General features: G+C 36.9%; 1 protein-coding gene across 1 annotated transcript; it reads left to right on the plus strand.

The window, feature by feature from the left end:
- Positions 1 to 3,740: 3,740 nt before the first annotated feature.
- LOC150091698 (very long chain fatty acid elongase 7-like) lies at positions 3,741 to 19,211 on the plus strand. Its single transcript, XM_090376477.1, has 8 exons — positions 3,741 to 3,794; positions 8,080 to 8,142; positions 12,536 to 12,726; positions 13,181 to 13,261; positions 13,402 to 13,458; positions 13,592 to 13,697; positions 15,838 to 15,974; positions 18,906 to 19,211. The coding sequence occupies exons 2-8, from the start codon at positions 8,085 to 8,087 to the stop codon at positions 19,167 to 19,169; spliced, it is 894 nt and encodes a 297-aa protein (XP_090232603.1). The 5' UTR covers positions 3,741 to 3,794; positions 8,080 to 8,084; the 3' UTR covers positions 19,170 to 19,211.
- Positions 19,212 to 22,268: the final 3,057 nt, after the last annotated feature.

The raw sequence follows: 22,268 nt of genomic DNA on the forward strand, positions 1-22,268 counted from the left end.
AGTATTAGTAAGACAAGAAAGCGAACTTTTTTTGGTCAACCAAAAATAACTAAAATAATAAAAATAAAACTGAATATTCACACTATTCCAATTCCGCAAGATGATCTCCCAATCTTCCTTAAACTCCAGATTCACTTCTTCGACATTGCGACAGCCAGCTGACTATAGATGAATTTCGTGAGATCCAATCATCCTTTATTCCCTGAGATTTATCCTCGGTTGTATCACAGTGGTTATAATTGCCGTCTTCCTTCATCCAGTGGAAAGTGCCCAGCTTTTTTCGGATTTTTTTTCACTACGTAGTTAGACGGTCTCTGGCGAGGGTTGCATGATTCTTTTCTTCCTGGTAACTCCAATTTTTCATCCTGCAAACAGGCAAATCGACCGCATAATATACTAAATTTACGTACACAAATAAATTTTCATTGCATTAGTTGCATAAAACACACACACTCACTGAGATGTTGTGTGTCCGCAAAGGAGCACTGACCTTCCTCATTCATTTTACTTAATCCCTTTAGTTTCTTATTCAGTTAGACCGCCCCTTACTCGTCTACCTGTCAAACTTGACATTCCACTCCCTCTAAGCCTTTCTTTATATGTGCATGGGTTTGCACTCATTACTAAATACACTAGTGAAAAATGCTGTGTTGTTAAACCAACCACGACGACTGTCTGCGAACTATCTACCTTCAGAGTATAGGCTGTAATGACCAGCGAGATCTGCAGACCTCAGACCAAAGGAGCATGCCTGGAAGGTTGCCAGCGACCTTGCGCCAACCCTTACATAAAATGAGTTTTGATATCTTCCCAGCACTAATTGACAAAGTCACTCACGTTTTTATTGCTGGCAGCAATCCTACTTCTTATTGGCACGTTTCCACACGTTATCGATACTCCATTTAAGACTGTTCGTGAACACGTTTGAGTGATTGCAATCTCGTTCGAATTCTGTCTTAAAAAAAAAAAAAGGATTGTAGTTGAAATGAAGAATAACCCCCTTAGGATATCTTCGCCATCTCTTGCCTAATTTAACAAAAATAAAAAAAAAAAGAAAATGACAAAATTTGTAAAGAAAATTAGTGATCCCTTTACCCACCTCCCCTACCCTACAAAAAGCGGAAAAGAATAAAAATAATCATTAGTAATGAATACTGTTCTCGTTAATTTGTTTTCAAAACACGTCATAAGGTCAATTTGCAATATTATTATCTCAAAAATTCTAAGATTAGAGCTCTCTCAGTTTCCAAACTAAAGAAAAATATATATTTAACCTTTGAATTTCTTGAAATTGTCCCCCTCAACTACCTGGGGAGGCACCTCCCTCCCTTCCTTCCTCCCTCTGCAATACGCCCAAATAATAGATGCCAATGTAGCGCCTTAAAATGCCAAATCACCTTTCTGAAATTAAAACTCATGCATTTACCTTCAACTACTGCAACATCTTTCTTCATCTTCCAACTATCGACTGCTTGGTCTCTACGTGCCAATGGTTCCAGTACTTTAAGCCCTTTGACGTCATCTGATTCGTGAGTAATGACGAGATCTAAAATATTTTCTCTCTCGTATTTTCTAGATCAGTATGAAAATATAAATCATCTAGTTTATTTAAAAATTTTGTTCATCCTAGCGAGTTTCCTGCCAACCAATCAATTTAGGGACAAATTGAAGTCACCCAAAATAAGACATTTACCCTTGTTTGTCCATTCCGTCTGCATATAGAAACTCCAGTTATACTCTTCACAATCGTCTGGTCTATAGATTACTCCCACTCTCTCCTTGTTCCTTGGCTTCCAACTAACTCACACCACACAGATTCTATGCTGACAGGCGTAACTTCTGACTCAACAAAACGCCTTTTCGCACTCAAGCCACTTTTGATAAGAGGCATGACCCCACCATCCCTTCTATCTTTCCTAACATACCATTATGGAACTTGTTATCCCCAATTTCAGGGTGGCACCGGATATCTGTTAGTCCTATTATGTCAGAGTTAGTTGTCCTAACCAGGAGTTCTAATTCAGCCATTTTATTGGCAACACTCTTGACATTAAGGTAGACACACTTAAGACTAAGCATTCTTCTACAGTTTACAACCCTGACTCTGTCAAGTTATTTAGGTTTGTTTCCCTAGTTTTATTTTCCTCATTTGACATCCTCAGAACATCTTGCCAACATCGGCTGTTGCGGCAACAAACAAGAATTTTGAGATGTGTTCAAGCATCACCCGACCCCTATCATCAGATAAACCCTAGTCTATATTACCCTCCTTAACCCCCCTAACTAGCAGTCTTCCTCAACCCTTAAGGTATCCTCAATGAGAGTGGCAAAAACCCTTGCACTACCTTTGTTCAAACGAATACAATCTGTAAAAAATAGATTCCTTCTACCTACAAATATTTCTCCCCTTCCCTAATTAGAGCCTTGCAGATTCTCCCAAGTCTTGAGTTTTTCCACAAGGATTTCAGCATATAATCCTTCCAGTCGTGTCTAGGCAGATTTGCAGACATACACGTTCTGACCTAATTTTCCGAATTTTTTCAGCAAGGTCCTATATTTATCCAACAGATCATCAGGGCCTATTCGTTTAATCTCTTTGTAACCACATGAATGATAATGCTCTCTTTAACCCCTTTAAAATCAAAATCTTGACAGCCTGTTGGTAACATTATGAACTGTTGCTCCTGGCAAACACACCCTGGCTGTGGTCCACCTATCTTCATTACAAAAAAATGTTACCAGTTTCTCTGACAATAGAATCGCCCAATAAAATTAAATCTCCTTCAACCACGCACTATGATTACGATTGTGCAATTATAGGATACATATAGGTAACTTGTATTAATAATTACGATTGCGTAATAATAATAACGCGTGGATAATTATAGGACAGATTAGTGAGGTTAAAAGTATTAAAAATATCGTTCGTCCGAAAGAAATTTAAATATTATTTGTGACTCTGCATATGCGTAATCGATGTCCCACTTCTTGCCCTACTACACCCTTCGTCATATCTGATATAACCTGCCAGACGACCACTATTATTTTTACTTTCAAAAGAACCCGACCTAGAATTTTTGCACTGTGAACATAATTCTTCACAAAGCTCCAAAATTCTTTTTATACACTGCTTTTCAATAAACCCCACAAATAATAATCTGGCAGCATTAAATCTGTAGATCTTAGGGGCCACATTTTTTTAGAAATAAGATGATCACCGAAAAAAGCTCCTCGACACCACATCTAGTTTTTAAATTTAGGCTGGGAGACCTACCTTCTGGTTCTCTCTCGAATTTTGGTTATCAAAGCACACTACCCTACAAAAATTACGAGAACACCATCGCGTTTGGAACACGATTTTTTCCGAAAAACACAAAGGACGCATGTAGTCATAATGCCCATGGCCTTATTTCACACTGTAAGTGAATATGTCCGCTCAAAGAAAAAAAGCATTTTGCTCTCTTCTTTGAGAGGACATAGGTTGTCTAATACAGAAGAAATAGAACCTAAATGTTGTTTTCGTTTTCATTAATAAGAAGATTAGCGACCCACAACGGCCAGATAAACAGGGTAACCTGCTTAGCTGGCCGTAGCAGTTCAGTAGGTCTCAGAATGAAACAGAAAACAGCGCCGCCTCTCGGTTCAATCTTCTGAAACGCGTGACACATTTCTCTTTCGTAACTGCAAGTGGTTCATAAATACGAACTGGTTTCTTCGTGTTTCTCTTTTATCATCTCTGCTTCTTCATACAGTTCCTTCCGAACGAAAAACCAGCCCATCTTGGTCTTTTGAAGGTAATACTCAAATTCAACTGTTCTCTTCCTTTCAGTTAAACTCCACCCTCACCATCCTTCCAAGCCAGTACATTTCTCTGAAGAAGTGTACTGGCTTTCTCTGAAGAAGTGTACTAATTAAAGATCAGTGCTTATCTGGCAGCGCATCGTAACAAGGGTAAGTTTGTTTTTAGTATCATTATTATGAGATAATTGTTATTGGTCGAAGAACTCTGACTATTTTACAGGTGTTCCGATTGTGGCTTTTTAGAATTCCATGTTAGTGTTGTCTGGTAGACTTACTGCTGTTAGGTTATTAGGAAGGCGCTTTGGTACATCAAACCATGCCACTTGTTACCAACATTCAGTAAAAGTCTGAGTGGGAGAAGACAGAGTGGTAATCAATGGACACTGATCTTCGTGGATGGGGTTTCTCCCCGAGAATTCCCGGGAAAAATCCTAACTTTAAAATTTCCGATTCTGGGGAAAAGGAAAAACATTTCCAGAAAAAGAGATTTTTTGTTTATTTTTGTTTTTGTAATATTCAGCCTGCTGCGTAGTTTATTTTTAAATGCTTAATTTTTGTTTAAATACACTGTAGTTGCAAATAACCATTTCATTAGAAAGTGAGAGATTTTTACTTCTGGCTTATTTGTAACTAAGCTAAGATCCAGGCTTTCCGACCAAGCAATTAATGCACTGTGTTTTTTCAAATTTCATTTTAATAATAATTGTAAATGTGTCTGTTATGGAGTGTCTTCTTTGCAAAGAAGCCACCCGATGGCAGACACTACAATACAAAAATGGGGAAGGAAGAAATTCCAAGGCAGACAATGTCTTCCTTTCCCATTTTTCTAGTTGACGTTTTTTTTCCATCTGGGCTAGAGGGGAGTTCCCTATCTGATGTAGATTGGGGTATGTCGCTTGTGTATCTTCCTTATGGCCTGGCACAGTGGCGCTGTGCTTTTCTGGAAGTAATCCTTTAGGTTTGCTATCGCTTTCTTCTAATTTCTATAAATTATGATTTCTATAAAGCCCCTTCCTCCTCCTTTACGAGCTGTGGTCAGTATCTCCACGGCCAACTTCGGGTAGCGTTGGCGGCTCTTGATCATTATTATCCTTTTCTTTCTCATGATACCCTCCAGCTCAGTGTTAGTCCAATCCGATCCAAAAGGAGTATGTTAGCACTGGGACTGCATAGGTGTTTATGGCTTTAACTCTGTTCCCTTCGTTCAGCAATGCTTTGAGCAGACTTCTGAGTCTGTGATAGTATTTTTCAATCAAGTGGCCTTCATCTTCTTGTGCTCTAAATGCCTGCATCATCCCGAGGTATTTGTAGGCATCTCCTTTTGTCGCGGCTTCGATCTCTTTACCAATCTGCAGCTGGTAGTTTCGGCCGACTAATTTCCCCTGATGCAATCCGTCGGTTTTGCGTTTGTCTAGTCTAAATTCCATCCTGATATCATTGCTTAATTCTTCGGTGATCCAGAGTAGCTCTGGAGTTGCTTTTCGGTTGCCGCGTAGAGCTTGATGCCATCCATGTACATCAGATGGGAGAGGGTGTACAGGTTCTTTCTTTCTTCTTTGAGGTTATATCCATACTTGCTGCCGTTAAGCATGGTGGATTGCGGATTGAGTGCTATTATTATTATAATTCTATAATAATAATAATGTCACTGTCATTTGCCTACATTTCAGAGTTTTTTAAAAATATAGAATTACACGATTTGACACAAATCAGATCTTTAAAAACCCCAAGTATGATCGACTATTACGTTATAGCATAACTGGCTTAAAAACTCGCTTTATAGTCACGATTTTGACCCGTATTTATCACCTAGATATGACTTCATTGTGTACTTGACTGGAAAATTGTCGCTTCAGGCTTCTCTGTATTTTGCAGAAACATTGGATCCGCTTCGTGGGTGGAAAGGCAATTATACGCTGAAACAAATTCTGCGTCTCTTTCTCTAAGCCATTTCGATAAAACAAAAGTTTTTTTCACATAAATCACACTTCATATTTCAAAGCAAGTCACCACAAGTTACTTGCTGCTGTTGACCCACAATATGTTTCTTCCATCATTACTGATAATGAATCGTATTTTTTGGCTCACAATAAAGTTCATTTTGAATCCGTTCCACACGGACAATCAGCGAATCAGGAACACTACTAAGGCAGTTACGTGGTGCTGTTCGAAGAAAACGGCTGGAAAAGTGGCCTTTAGAGAATTAACGCCCCCTACACACTGGTACTTTCTGCTGGACAAAATAGAAAGTTCGCATCTCCATCACCAAAGGGGATGATGGAGATGCAAACCCAAGAGAAGGGGTCAGAGAAGTGGTAAGATCTGGACAGTGTGGATTTAAACCATTGGTTTTCTCTGACGATAAGAAGGGTAAAGCACTCTATCATTGCGGATCTGCATCCGCCGCTTCATCGGATTTAATTCCGTGTGGTTTTTATATCTTTCCAAAGATTAAAGCTTCCTTGAAAGGTAACAGATTTGCAACGACTGAGAAAATTATTCAAAATGCTACCTAGGAATTATTGGCAATTCCAAAAGAAGACTATCAGGAATGCTTCCAGAAGTTCCAGAAGAGTTCCAGTTGCCTGTAAAGCGTCAAGAGACTACTTATCACACCTGTCTTAAATTTCTGTCATATTTTTTTGTGTCGGTTTATTAAAATTGTAATAAATAAATTGTTTTAAATAAGTTACTGCACTTCAAATAATCAAACTGCTTTACAATCCCTTCGCTCTGTAGGTAATATCGGTCACAGAGTCCTGAATATTGGATAAAATATTAGATTATTCACAAATGGAAAATCAGACATTTTATGAGTATTTGGATTTCAATGAACAAGTACAGAAATGTTTTTTTTTTTTTTAATTCCAGAAAACTGGCGTTTGATCACCTGATAGACTGGCTTCTGGTTTATTAATTGAAAGGACAGTTTCATCAACAAAGGTATTTGACGTTGGAGGAAGGAAAACGGAATATTAGTGAGTCTTAATAGTCGGAATATGAGTCCGAATAATAGTTCCTAAAATCCTACTACTCATACAAAAAAGCGCCTAGCCAGCCACGTTGTGGCTGGCTAGGCGCTTTTTTACCTTCGGTCTTAGGCGAAGGTAAACCATTTTACCTTCGCCTAAGACCGACCAACTCAGCCACGTTGTGAAAAAGGCCCATAAAAATTCCTCCTGTCATCGACAGGACTCGAACTCGGGTCTTTTCCACCCGGTGTGTGGAGGACGGTGATTCTGCCCACGAGGATCAGCAGAAAAGATTGAAGAAGAACGAACACGGCAGACATGTTGATAACTACAAGCGCGGCCTTTAAGGTATTTCTTTCGGGGTGATACCACTGAGGAAAGTGATCCACTTGACCCAATTAAGAAGAGCTCCTGGATGAATGAGTATGTTCAAGCTGTGTAACAGAGCTTTAAGGTTTTAGTGTCAGCTTCGTTGTATAACTTATTATTAGTATTAGTCTTGTTGCAAATGCGTGCTTCTTTGTTCTCTATAGAATCTTTTTTGTTGTTGTTGTACACATATGCCAAACATGGACTGTTCTTAAAAATCTAACGGAATCGATAAGTGCACTTAGCGTATTATATTTCTACTAGTGTGAGTCTCAAGATTACTTGAGTGGGATGTTCATTAGTTGTCTCTTTGGTTACTTAGACAAAGTGGATGGATGCAAGAAAGAATAATTAAAAACAATGGTCGTCTACGTTTCGTCTACATATATTAGTTACCGGAGTAAATTAATCGGAGAAATTGATCGCAGAAGGATGCATGGGATCCGAACAAAAATGGACATGAATAACGGGGAAAAGAATCTGTACAAAACAGGGGCTGATGGAGATGCAAACCAAAGAGGTTTGCATCTCCATCGCGTGTCTTTGTAAGTGGTTAATTATTTTTTTTTTAAATGAAACTTTTGCTTTCTAATTTTGTATTCAGCTATGTGGCAATTTTTCTTTGACCTTTATGGTGTTATTTTTTATTCTTTGATGAGAAAACTACTAAATTCACATCTTTTCTAATGTTTCTTTTGAAACTTATATTTCGTATCCCTCTGTGATTAAATGAGATTAAAGATCAATAGCGATTCTTCCGCAAACTAAATCTTATTCAATAATAATAAAAATAATAATAGCACTCAATCTTGAAGCTTTCGATCTACATTTACTGGAGTATCTCTCCAATCTACAGCTGTCTATTTTAATTTTAGAAATATTCTTTTTCAAATGAAGTGAATGTCTGTATTTAAAATTATTTCATTTCTTCATTTAGCCAAGATGGCAACGATATCTTACAAAGCAATAGGAAGACTAGAATCGATATTTGGAGTTCCCGGTAAGTTAAAGTGAAATCGAAAGAAGGAATTTATATAGTGTATTAAAATATTAAACGTATATTTATTTATTGAACATAAATGATATATTTTTATAGACTATAATCTCCAGTAAATATACGTCCTTGAAATATATACTTAAAATACGAAATGAAATCATTGAATAATGTAATTTTAAAATAATCTATATCAATTTCTGTGTGTCTTTTTGAACTTACAAATTAGAAATGCAACTTATCAAGCTCATATTTACAGATACAAAGCACATAATAGCACATAATACAATAGCACGAACTGTCCATAAATATTAAACAAATTTATCATACTTCAAGAGAACGCTGTCAGTGGCATGCATAGAAACAGCTAATCCCGGATGTGAGTTTATCAGCAAGTGAATTAAAACAAAAACAAAATCAAAACATCGGGGCAGTGTCCCACACATTTTCATACAGGTCAAACTGGTATGGGTAGAACGTTTGTATCCATTTGATGTAAGAGGATAAGCCCAGTAGTAAGTTTTGATCTTTGTTAATGGATTGTTCGGCTTTACCATTGAGTATTTAAGATTTTCGATGACCTTGGATGGATCTTTGATTTTGGATGGACTCTCCATCATGAGATCATGTTCTTATGAGATCCATTACATTATCCAATATTCGTCGCTGTAGCTGCTCTTTGTTGCTGTAGGTAGGAGAGGTCAGGACATCAATCACGGATTATTTGCGAGTCCTGCCTAACAATTTGGTAGACAGCATCCGATATGTATTTCTTGGTTGTCGTTGCGTTATTATGTAGGCAGTATTGGTCTTCTGTCCACCCTAGCGTGTATTTTAGCTTCGAGTGGAAAGATGAATCAGAATCATTCTTGGATCTCCAAATCAAAGCCATCGTTAGTGTATGAAACGAATATTTGGCAATGTATAGAATAGTATAAGGATTATGTTATGAGTGGTATAAATAAAATACATATTACGTCATTCAATTAAATTTATTTAATTCCGTAGAACATTAAACAAAATTTCCTGTGTATAAAATCCGAACGTCGTCCAAAATCCTCAAGCTTCCATTTTAATTTTTTTCTTTACTGGAACACAACTTGACGCCAAGGAAGCGATCGAGGGCTTGTGTTCAGGCCTATTCAAATAGAAAAATGATAAATAATTAAGGCTACAGTGGTCTACAAACATTGGGCAAGGTTCCAACAGTCGGAGACTGGTATTAGTCCATGAGACTTGGAACTTGAAGCAATAATCTTGACCGAAAACATACACTTTCCACTGCGTCGCAGATTACAGATAATACATACACTGCTTCCTAAACATCAACAAAATCGACAATGGATTCTTCAATAAATTGATAGAGCAATGCGCATGTGTATACGTGTATGCTTCTGCGCAGTTTCTTTTGACCATATTTACCTTGTAATGGTATTTTTCATTAATAAATAATCAAGGAAATATCAGTTGGTACCTACCTTATGTTTTTAAGGTCGTTCTTGCATGGCGATTTCTTAACTTTGGTCTGATCTGCAGATGTCTAGGCATGCCTATTCTTTCTCGCCTAACTGATTAAAAAGTAAGAAAGGATAAGGAGGCGTGCGTGCAGTATAATAGTTCAATGTTTTTGAACTGTCATACTGCAATTTTTGTACCATTATATGGCGTGCACTTCAATGTTTTAAAATTTGGGTCATTTATATAAAATCACTAATTCTGTTAAAAATTCTAAAATATCAATCATTTTGGTAAAATTCAAACAGCCTTCAGCGACACAAAAATAGGTCAAGAGTAATAATAATAAAGTCCATTTTCAATAATTCTCATACAGTTTACGTTTATCATCGTGTAACTCTTTGGTCAATCATAATAGCGTTAAAAGGACATCATTATAATTGGAAAGAAAAAGTCAAATAACCATTGAAGATTTCTTCCTTCAACAGCCAAAAGAATTCTACATGTTTAAATTGTTGTCAAAGTGGACCTTTACAAACTTTGCAAAACGCCTTAAATGTGTTTTACTGAACTGGTCCTCCTCTTTGAATCGGCCCTCTATTCTCTGTTATTGGAAAAGAGCTGCATAAAAAAGATAGGAAAACTATGCCCAGGAACAAAGCTTTTTGGGTACGAGATATACAGAGTGTCACACTAACAAAATTTGTGCACGGGCCAAGTCACAAGATCGAATTTTACTGAACAGGTTCCATGAACATGAAATTGAATTCAATCCGATCCAAGAGGTTGACTTAAATCTATTCCAGCTACCAGATCTCAATCCAATTGAGAACCTGTGTGATGAGGTGGAATAAACTCTTCCGAGTGGAAATCTGCAGCCACCCAATCTGCAGAAACTGTGTGAGAAGCAATTGAATCAACATGGAATTCATCTCTGTAGCTCTCACCCTTTCGACACCTCGTTCAGTTCATGTTATAAAATATTTAAGGCGTTCTGACGGATATAATGGACCTTCTGGCTTTAAGCCAGGTGTACCCACCATGTCCTTGTTTAAAATTAGCAAAAGTGAATGAATAATTAATGTGGAAATTTTATTAAATCCTTAACTTTATTTTCCCAAATTTGAGTAGCCATATCAGAAATCTTTGAATATTTTTATGGACTGTAAAATGCACTCTCAAACCCTTGTAATAGTACATCAAAAATCAGTAGAAATCTGAAGTCAACTTTATTTACCTGCCAAATGTTTCGCTTTCAAAAGCACAGGCCATGAAAATTATGTGAATGTAAGTAAAAATGTACATAAATTAATTTTGAGAAATAAAAATAGAAATGTACTTACCCATATATCCTCGAAATTCATGGATTAGCAACCTATTCAAAATGCACCTGTTAATTTGTGTTTATTTATATACTCATGTGCAAATACAGAGCATCATAATTATAACAGAGCTTTTATCTTTAATAAACTTTGACGAACTTACCATCCGATTACAGCTGTGGGTACGAGCAAACTCATTGCCCAAATATATACCATGTTCTAGCTGGCGACTGAAGGTCCAGAATTCAATCCGATCTCTGAGTGATGTTTGAATCTGAAACCATGAGTGGTTCTGTAAACCATTGTAGATGTCCGATGTTTGTTGGACCGGAAATTGTCAACAATATTTATCAGCTAACATTTAACAATAGAACAAGGCAGTTTATTGTTGAAATGATCCAAAATGGCGCACTTTCTCCATACATCTGCTTCTGAGTAATATCATTTCAATGAGAAGCAGAGAAATAAAAAACAAAGGCAGTCCTCTTCCGTTGAAGAAGAATATCTTCTTTCTATTTTGTTTTGAAACTGAACTGTTGGGGGGAAAATTTTTGAGTTCCAACGGAATACCATTTGAAGGCACTTTGGGTTGCTTGGCATTAGAGGGGCGAATTATTATGTCTGAGTGTTTTAAAATTCAATAGGCTTGATTGTATCTCTGTCATACTTGGATCTTCATTCCTATGTTACATTAACCTAAAGAGAGTGAAAATGTTTGTTCTGATCAGATAAAACTGCCAAATCCATCCTAGGAAGATTTCCAAGATTACGGCTGACCCATTGCAGAATCCAATTTTCGAATGATTATTCTGGGCGGATAGACACAGATAGTTCCTGTTTGACTGTCCATAGGGCATCGTGGGTTTAAATTTCTTGGGACTGGAAGCGTTGGGTGAGGGTAAGATCATCCCCAACCATTCCAAGATCTTCGTGGTGCTAAACTTTGTTGATGGTTTAACTATTTAGGAGGATATTAATACTTTTTTTTATTGATATCTTTTGTGATGGTTATTTGCCCAGGCTTATGTGGTTTGAGTTCCCAGCCGATGGTTTTGAGATATGGAGATAGCTTCGAGATCTGTAGTGATGAATTCTTGGAGAGATATCAACACATTCCGAAAATCCTGTGTGGTGACGTACATCATCAGATCATCTGCATAAGAGATGAACTCCTTATGAAGAGACAGAAAGAACGAAAAGGCAGAAGCGCCCTTGAGGAACACTTCCATTCCGGTGGAGGGGCTTCTCATCAATTCTTCAGAGAATGACCAATTCTGAGCTGACCAATTTTTTAGAGAATTTGTCGTCAATTCTCTGAAGGTTCGGAAACGACTCTCCAGAATGTTGAGAAGGGCATGACTAGAACGTCTCTCAAATGAATTTTTTCCACTTGTACTCAGATATCACACGATTCTGTGTAAACGTGTTTGCGTGATGATATTACGAGTTAGCGGGGTCATTGCTTTCCCAATGATTTGGACTTACACACCAAACTTACTTCACAATCACACCAACACACTGCAGTTTACTTGAAAAGAGCAAACGTTCTTTAATCTATAAATATAACTACAGAACAAATTTCGGAAACAAAGTCTTAGTTATACATTTTCTCTTCCCTGTAGATCGCTCCATGCAAATCATGCCGCTGGTGGGCAATGCAAATGCCGTATTTCTGATCGGAGCCAGCTATTTAATCTTCTGTAAATTCGTAGGTCCAAAATTCATGAAAACCCGAGACCCATTTGATTTGAAAACTGTGATCATAATTTACAACGCATTGATGGCTATCCTCAGTGTTTTTATGTTTAGCGAGGTAAGTACATGAGTGCTAATTCTTTGATTCTTTTTCATTTGGATTATGAATTGTTTCATCTTGTAGTTTAGTCTTCTTGATACAGCTCAGCCTTTGCGGTAGCCTCTCCAGTCACTGGATCTGAAACCAACTGAGGACCTCTTGGATAAGGTGGAACGAAATATACAGCTTACATCGCAACATCAGGAATAATCTTTGGTCATACTTTTGACAGAGATAGATACACTTGGACTGCTGTTTCTCTGTACGAATCTATAATATTATTACATAACAATAATTTAATTGTAAGTTTTATTTTAAAATGAAATTTACAGAGTTTATTATTAAATTTCTAAGTTCTTTAATGCAAATTCTTTTATTGGAAGATCCATAAAATAAGAATTAAAATTATATATTGAGGATTAATGTATTTGTTATCTCGTGATCTTACATATATCCCATTCTATTTCTCTAGTGTATATATGTCATCTGTTTGGAATATCGTTCGTTTCTGTGTGCGCCACCACACCATAAACATCCTCTGGGAGTTCAGAGGGTAAGTATATGGGCAAAATATAAATGAATATAGTGTAAATGGAAAGAAAGGATTCGTGTTGAAAATTTGGATGTAAAATTTGTTCCAGTTAACTTTCAAATTATTTTTATAAGATATTATTTCCTTTTTTTTTATTTCAGGGTAATTTCTTTGCATGGTTATATTTGATCACGAAGGTCATTGAACTTTCAGACACGGTAGGTATTTTTCGCTCAAATCAGAATAGTGTTTGAATGACTCGAGTTTCAAAGTAGTTGTGCAAAAGAGAAATCATTTTTGTCGTTATTTCAATAGTTTCATTCGTGTTATTTATTTTCACGATATTTCCAGGTTTTCTTTATTCTGAAGAAGAAATTCACCCACGTCACTAACTTACACGTCATTCACCACTTGGGTACTTTTGTTACAACATGGATTGCTGCTCTATTTGCTCCAGGTAATATTTAAGTGTTAAATATTTCTCTCTTTTTTTAAATTTTTAAGGTCTTTCTTTTAAATTACAGTCACTAGATAGATAGAAGTAAATTGCGCCTACTAAATAATCAATTTCTCGGAGAAGCAAAATAATTACAGAGGGTACACCCATCTACGCTACACTATGACAGAAGTAACCTAAAAGGTTTCAAAAATTATCACCAGTTGGCGTATCACCTTTTTTAAATTTCCAATTATAAGTTGAAACCGTAATATTGAAATTTGCTTTCTTACATGATAGGCCTTTATTCGTATTCATTTGATCACAAAAAAGGCTGTATTAAGTTCCAGACAATCTGTAGGTAAACAAGAACCCAATCAATTTGCATTTAACTCAATATTTTTATTACAAACATTTACTTTTTGTGTTAAATATAATTCCATGGATGACTTCATTCTTATCTTTTTTCCCACTCTCATAAATCTGTCTGAGTTCTTGTGGGTAGCAAAGTCGGTAGGATCACCATCCTCTGCACACCGGGTGGGAAAGACTTGAGTTCGAGTCCCGTCGATGATGAGAGGAATTTTTAGAAGCTTTTTCACAACATGGCTGAGCTAGTTGATCTCAGGCGAGGGTAGCATGGCTTTTTCACCCGGAAACTCGGAATGTTTGGCCAGCAATACAGAAAATCGGCCTCAGAGCAATATGGCGTTAGTCGCTGATGCACCTAAAACTCTACTACAAACAAATCCGTCTGATCTAAATGTGATACTGGCTACCTACTGCTTCCAAGAACCCGTCCACAACTATACTCATACTGTGGCCAAACTCCAGCACCCACATGAAGAAATGTAAGTCCTGTGGGTGCCAGCATTCCCTTGTTATTGAGGCTCAGTCAAAAGTATCAGCAAAAGATCCCATCACTTCACAAGAGTGAAAACGAAATCAGTAAAAAAAGAAAGATAAATAAATAATATTGTACCAAAAATACAAACCACAGGCCATAATAGATACCCCGACTACCATACTGGACTGTGCCACAATAACGGATAAACACGATCCTGCAAAACGGGCAAGACATAACAATCATCGCAAGAAGTAAATGGCTACCTATCTGATCGACATAGCAGTACCCAACACCAGCAACCTCCAGAAAACTTACAAGGAAAAGATCAGGAAGTACACAGACCTTAGACATAAAGTCAAACAGATGTGACATATGGAACAAGTAATGACCATCCCAATCACCATATCAATCACCGGCATGGTGCGAAAAGAGCCTCCATCAGAACATAGCAGCAATAGGCCTCCCAAAGAACACCTGCATGGAACTCCAGAAAGTCACGATCCTGAACACACTCGGGAGAGTCATAGAGTTCCTCTACAAATAATAATAATAATAATAACTGGACACAACCAACCACCCCATGATCTTGGCACCAGTACCCGTCAAAGGGATCTTGACACTTTTTTACGCAGTACTTTTCTTGAAAAAAAAAACTACCTTTACTTTTTTATTTACATTCGTAGAAGGATAATATACTGCGGGAAAACGACTTGATGGGTAATGTTTAAAATAGTTTATTTACGGTGCAAATCTCAACTCCAATGGGAAGCTATAGGCTCCAGTACGTGTCTGGGACCACGAGTTAGGTTTCACTCGGTAATGGTAGAGATTGAGTAGACCAAAGTGATGCTCAACTGTCAAAACTCCATAAGATAACCACACAAATTTATTTACGGTAAAACTGAAAATAGGATAACAATATTAGATTTGAACAACTTATAATTTCCTTTTGCTTTTCTTAATATCCCGAGTTTGTTATTTTAACAGTACTCGTTAATCGTGAATAATTTTGTCAACTCTGGAGAAATTTTCAGAATGATCACATTTTGATTTTCATAGAAATAGCAGAAATACGTCAAAGCTTCTTTTTGCGGTTTATGATAATTACAAACATGGTCGAATCTACTCTTATTTGAAATATTGAGGCTACAACCGCAAGACTAATATTGTTAGTCAATTATTTGGAGTTCAGATTTACCATTAGTTCCGATATGCGCATTATAGTGAAAAAAATGCTTTCACAGCTTTATTTGTACAGTGAAATTTTAAAATGTATGAGAATAATCAATTATTATTGATATAATTTCCCCGCAGGTGGCAGCAGCAGTTTTGTTCCATTTCTGAACACTTTTGTGCACTGTTTCATGTACACCTACTATGCATTGGCCGCAGCAGGACCAAGTATGAGGAAATACCTGTGGTGGAAGAAGCACCTCACACAACTTCAAGTGGTAAGAACTTGAAATGTTTTAATCCTTCCAGTACAATTTCCAAACTTTTCTCCTTCCATCTTGATTCGTCTTTCGCTTATGAATTGTTAGACCACTAGGTATCATTCATTGCCCACTTTAATATCAATTTAGTTTCTGTGGATTCGAGAGTAAAGGACCAATGTTTCAGATCCTTGCAGTAAGGCTTTCTGAATCCTCACTCAAACTCTTAAATCCTTCTTCCCTTCGTTATATTTTTTGCACTGTATTTTGTCCAGAAAACCATAAATTTTCATTCCGAAAAGGTGGGAGCCATAGAACATTCAATTTTCCAGTGCAAACATTCACTGACAGCTCATGACCTTAGTCACTTCTCACGAGAGACATTTGCAACGAATTTATAATGATCTTTTGTGTTTTGTAAAATAAACTAGTGTACTCGTGGCGAATATTTCTGAAACAGTTTTGGAGAAACTGTTTTTTTTACACAGCATCCAATGTAAGTTGGTAGCTAGAATGACTCACAAATGTTATCAATGAGTTGCAGTATTTTTGAATTTAGGGGCAAGGAGGTTATAGATCCATTTTACAAGTCAAGTGGGGCACTGCGATTAACTTATACATTGGATCTGCGTACATTTGTGTTCATGACAGACAGAAACCTCATTTAAGAAAATACATTGAGATTTTTATTGTATTGTGGTGATAACAACTTGAATTTACAAATGTAAAAAAAAAACATTCGCCTCTCTCCCGGGGACAAACTACCTCTGCTGTGGTGTGAAAGACAGTTTCTTCCATCTAGATGGAACTCGAGCCAAGGGCACTTTCACACGGTGTGGCAGAACAGCCATCGAAACTACTCTATTCGTTAAAATCACTCAAAAATATCATGCAAAACGGTTCTGAGAAAAATGAGAAAAATCACTAGAGCACTTGAATGGCCAAGCAAGAATATCCACAACTTGGTTCTCACCAGACTATATTCCAGACTATATCCAAAATTTGACATCGCAGGAATTTAGGGGGAAGGACACTATGGTCACTGCCAATAAAGGGCAGTGACCATAGTGTCATAAAATGGGTAGCGTCCAAAGAGATTTTTGTATTCAGAAGAAAAGTTGAAGGGAGGCTTTCAGTTTCTTTAGAGAGGACTGGATTGGACTGAGTATTTCTTTCGCTCTGTTAACTGGAAAGACAGCTTTACACTATTGGATACGACTTCCTTGCGGAAAGTATTAAAGCGATTTATCCTGGAAGTTACAAACGTATTTGATCTGATAGAGAAATCCACAAAAAAAACAGATGCCAAAGATGAAAAGACAGGTTAAGCGTTTAATCAGTAAAGAACACAAGACCATCTCGATAGAAATGGTATCCTTAATGGCTCACAGCATGAGTTCCTGAAAGAAAAATCTTGACTTGCCAGTCTAGTTAATTATTATTTCAGCCTTAAAACGGTTAGACGAAAGAAACAGCTTTGACGTTATTTACTTTGACTTCGGTAAAGGTTTGATACTGTTCCTCTTATAACTGGAGAAATTTGATGTTATTTTTAGGAATTTTTTCTTTGGATCAGCAGCTGGCTATAGATAGGGAACAGAGAGTAATCATAGATGGCCATTCCTAAGGAGGAACGCCCCAGGGATCAGTATTGAAGCCACTCCTGTTTGTAATCTTCTTGAATGATATTGAAGAGAAAGTGGTGAGGAAGTTGAATTCAATATACCTTTCGCCCATATAATTCGTGGTTCTGACTGTTGAACGTAAGCGGGGCGTTTCTTACTAGATCAAACTGTTGATCTCGTAGATCAACAGTTTGTTGAGGAGAACAGGGTGCAATTGTAGCGTAAACACGTCAGGGAATAGCTAGTGGATGACCTTGACCCGCCTGCAGAAAGTCTTCGTACTTTACCCAACTTCCAAAGAGGAAACAAAGCTGTCTCATGTTTAATGTTTTCGCCACTACCCGTCGGTGGCGCTGTATGTCTTAGCAACAGAAGACAACAATTAATGGTTGAATAAAATGAAATTTCCATTTTTTTGGATGGCATCGAAGAAGCAAAGTGAGTTAAGTGACAGCGTTCAATGAGTTCTGCAAGTAGAAAAATAAAACATGAAGATAGATTTAAGTGGGGAAATGCTCTCCTCTAAGAATACCCAGGAAATTCTTTCTTAAATGCAAACTAAGTTAGTTTTATTGGAAGTTACATATTGGAACGCATGTTAAAGCCACAAGATAAAGCCTGAAGTTAATAGCCTTCGTGGGAATGTTTCTAGCGAATAACTAAAGGTTTTGCATTAAAGTTTGCTGCCTTCTTGAAGCTTTATGATAATGAGGTAGGGCTTTTCCTTTTCATCCTCAATGCAATATCTCGTCTTCGAGATATTGCAACCATTACCATGAGAATTGATAACGCTACAAATCAACCATATTTAAAGGAATTTTTAAAGCTATAAGCTGATAAAAAGAAAAGCTTACAGCCATTTCATGACAAACATTTATTTACTGTAATTTCTGCTTCTCGACAGGCTATGTTTTTTTTTAACAAAGGTTTACACATCGGAGTTATGATAATGGTAATCTATTCTATACTGAAAACCATAGTTTATTAGTAAGAAATTGTAATCACAAATATAAATCTTAGGGAGACTCAAACTCGTAATGTTTTTTAACTGTTGATTATTGGAATAAATTGCCTCTTCTGTGGTCGAGGGCTAAAGTTTGGTACGGTTCAAAATGGAATTGGATGATGACATTTTAGTAAAGGAAGAAGGTATGAGTGATTGAGATTTTTTCCCTTATGTCAGATGGAGCAAAAAGTGCACTTCTTTTCCATCATTTATCCATCATAAAACTAATACGAATCCTAAAAATATATATTTATACCATTTTTATAACTTTTATAACGATAAATTCGATTTTTATTGAGTTTTGTTTTTCTTTTTCAGCTCCAGCTGTTCCTTCTCTGTGTCTACTACCTACAGATTCTTTTATTTCAAAACTGTGGCTATCCCGCCATACTTTGCGTGATGATAGTGACTACAAATGGAGTGTTCCTTGGACTGTTCATCAACTTCTACATTCAGGCCTACGTTAAGGGCGTGAAAGTGGATCTTCTCAGAAATTCAGTTGTGAATTCTTGTCATCCGGATTTCGTGCAGGAGAAAGGAAATAAGCCCGACCCTGCAGTCATTCATGAACACTCCAGTTAATAATAAGATTAGGGCGACGATAATTTAAAGCTTCCTTCAAAGCTGATCCATTCCCTCTTTGCAAAATCAAATGGAAAACTAGGAGATTTTTTTTCCATCTGTGAATTCAACCAAACAGATATAGGAGATATGCGAATTTAAAGATATCAGTGCAATAAGGAGAAAAGAATCTCGCTGTATGGGATTTCATTAGAAAACTTCTTAATTCCACTATTTCAATGATCTATCATAGCGATATTATATGATATATTTATTTATTTATTAAAATAAATAAACATATTCATTTCGTTCATTTTTATTATTTTAGTTTTTATTATTATATTATTTATATTTTTATTATTTATTTATTAAAATACGCACCGATATTACACGTGACAGTTTCAGCGTTTGATATTGTACAGTGTACAAAAAAATAAATAAATATTATATGCAAAATATGTACCGGTTGAAATAAAATAATTTTTAATTGTTCATGTGCGAAAAACGTTTTGTCTTTGGAAAAATAAAAACACTCATTTTGCATTTTCATTTTGTACAAAAGATAGAAAAGTACACTAAAGATAGTATAAATGATAATAAAGTAACTAAAGATCTATATGGTTGACGTATTCAAAACAAATATAATAAAATAGTTCATCCCCTCCCCAAAGTGTGCACTTTCTAAACTCTGAAGACCTCTTCTTCTAAGGTTGGTCAAACATCTCCTGCAGAGTGCCAAACATTATACTGGAAATGTCGCGTGCCTAGAGGCGAATCCAAAAGTTACCAAAATCATAACACCATTTTTCCTTATTTATCGTCCACGCAGGCAACACGGTGGTTGTAATCACCATCCTACCACGCTGGGTGCAAAAAGCCTAAGTTCGAATCCTGTCAATGATACGAGGAATTTTTATAGATTTTTTTCACAAGGCTGAGTTAGTCAGTGTCAGATTAGTAACATATTACCTTGCCATTTTTCACTCCATAATTGCAGTCAGTCCAAATCGTTTTGAAGCAGCAGCATAGACCGATATCAATCGTTCACCACCCTCCTGATAATTAAATCGTCGGCAAAATTTGATTTGAGAGCTTTCCCTGTATTCCCTCATCAATATAAAGTAGGAAGACAAGAAACAAGGGAAGTCTGGGCACTGATCCACGAGAGATCCCACTTGCTACTCCAATTCTTAATCTAATTTATACAATAATCTCTCATGAGTAACTGAATCAAGAACCTCATTAAAATCCTATAATGTCAATGTTATTTTTCGTATCCAACTGCTTTATAAACTCGTCATACCAGTTTGCAGGTATGACGACATTATAAAGGTTTTGATAAGTCAGGCAAGCAACCATGCTTAAAACTACTCAGGTTTTCCTTCTTCTAGAGATGGTCCTTTTTCATCTTTGATTTCATAATGTAACCATGGAACCATGGATTCCATGGTTACATTACAGTAGCATAACAGGTCAACATAACTGGAGGAATGGAAATGTGGAAACATTTCCATTCCTCCAGTTCAGGAGAATAATCCTTTAAGGTAATGATAATCAGATTAATATTAGTAATGATTGGATCCTTTTACCTTTCGCCTTTTTCATTATAACCTGATGTATATTATCCCACCTCGAGATAATATACATCTGGTTCTCTCACCCTCAGTAGATTTTGAATTCGCTTTTCATAAATTTGTGGCATCTTTCTTTTGTGGTACTTCTCAATTGGAATGAAAATGATTGTAGGTTCCCTGGTAAATCCCATAAATACTTCAAATAACGTATTATGATGAAATAATATACAATAGCTCCGGTTAAAAGAGCTTAAAAAATAATCGAGTCTACCATGGTCTCACTTCTTGCCAATAAATGCCTGACCTTTGATCACCAAAACATTCATACGTATTCTACTCATTTTATTACATTGCAATCACTCCTCGCTATCGCTTGGTAAACCGGCATATTTTTGATAAACTTGCTTTCTTAGTGAGAACTAGTTTACAGATATTTGACTCTCCCGTGCTTTCCCTAACGTTGACATAAAAACAAGCCATGCGGTTGATTCGAGAAACGACTCGCCATGACAACTCACGTTCCAAATATTCACACTCTAACCCGACATTGCTTTGTGTCCCCTGTAAAATTTATCTATGCAAACAGTTTTTTATTTTTTTGCCAAGTTTTCTCCTATACAACCTTGTAAACAGTATAAATATTTTCTTAAAGATGTTATAATTTTCCTCTGTACTGTCATTATCTTTTCATCTGACATAGAATTTGTTTTGTTTTGCGCAATTTTTAGGTGAATGAATTCATTTTCTTTTGCGACACAAAATAAATGGTTTCCCTGTTGTGTATAATTTTTTGAAATAAAACGAAAACTAGAAATTATAATCATTTTGAAAATGAATACAGTCCTGTATTCAGCAGTCACCTGGACTTTGATCATTTCGACTACCGCATTTATTGCTGCAACCTTGCACTGACTGTTCATCTACTTCAGGCCGATGTTTATGCTAAATAATAATAACAATAATAAGATAAGATGGCTTCCAACGCTTTGCTCACGAACGGAAGTCTCTTCCCCAGGAAAGAAGGATTCATGCTCGCCATCCAAGTCCAGGAGATCAACAGCAGGAACTACAGAAATACATCCCTAAGGACCCCGCAGTAACAGATAACACACGTTGTCGATGCCATCTGGGCACAAAAATAATCCGGCACATCACCGTAGCATGCAGGGTGATCAACCAGACAGAGTACACTCATGGCCAAGACCAGGATAAGATATCAGAAGCTAGCACAAAAATACCAGCATATTACAAAAGCCTTAGGCCTCACTAGAGACCACTACTCACAGACTGTACTGGGACCGTGCCATAAGGACGGACAAGACGATTCCGCATAAGAGATCTTACATAGCCCTCATCGACAAGGAGGAAATGGCTACCTATCTGATTGACATGGCGGTGCCCAACACCTGCAACCTCCAGAAAACCTACGAGGAAAAGATCAGGAAGTACACAGTGTAAGTCAGGAAGTCAAGGTGGCATATGGAACAAGAAAAGACCAACCCCGATCATCGTGTCAACCACCGGCATGGTGCCAAAGAGCCTTGAT

The sequence above is a fragment of the Mastigoproctus giganteus genome, chromosome 1 (assembly GCF_048544385.1).
Source record: "Mastigoproctus giganteus isolate SK-2022 chromosome 1, ASM4854438v1, whole genome shotgun sequence".
In the NCBI taxonomy this organism is placed as follows: Eukaryota; Metazoa; Arthropoda; class Arachnida; order Uropygi; family Thelyphonidae; genus Mastigoproctus; species Mastigoproctus giganteus.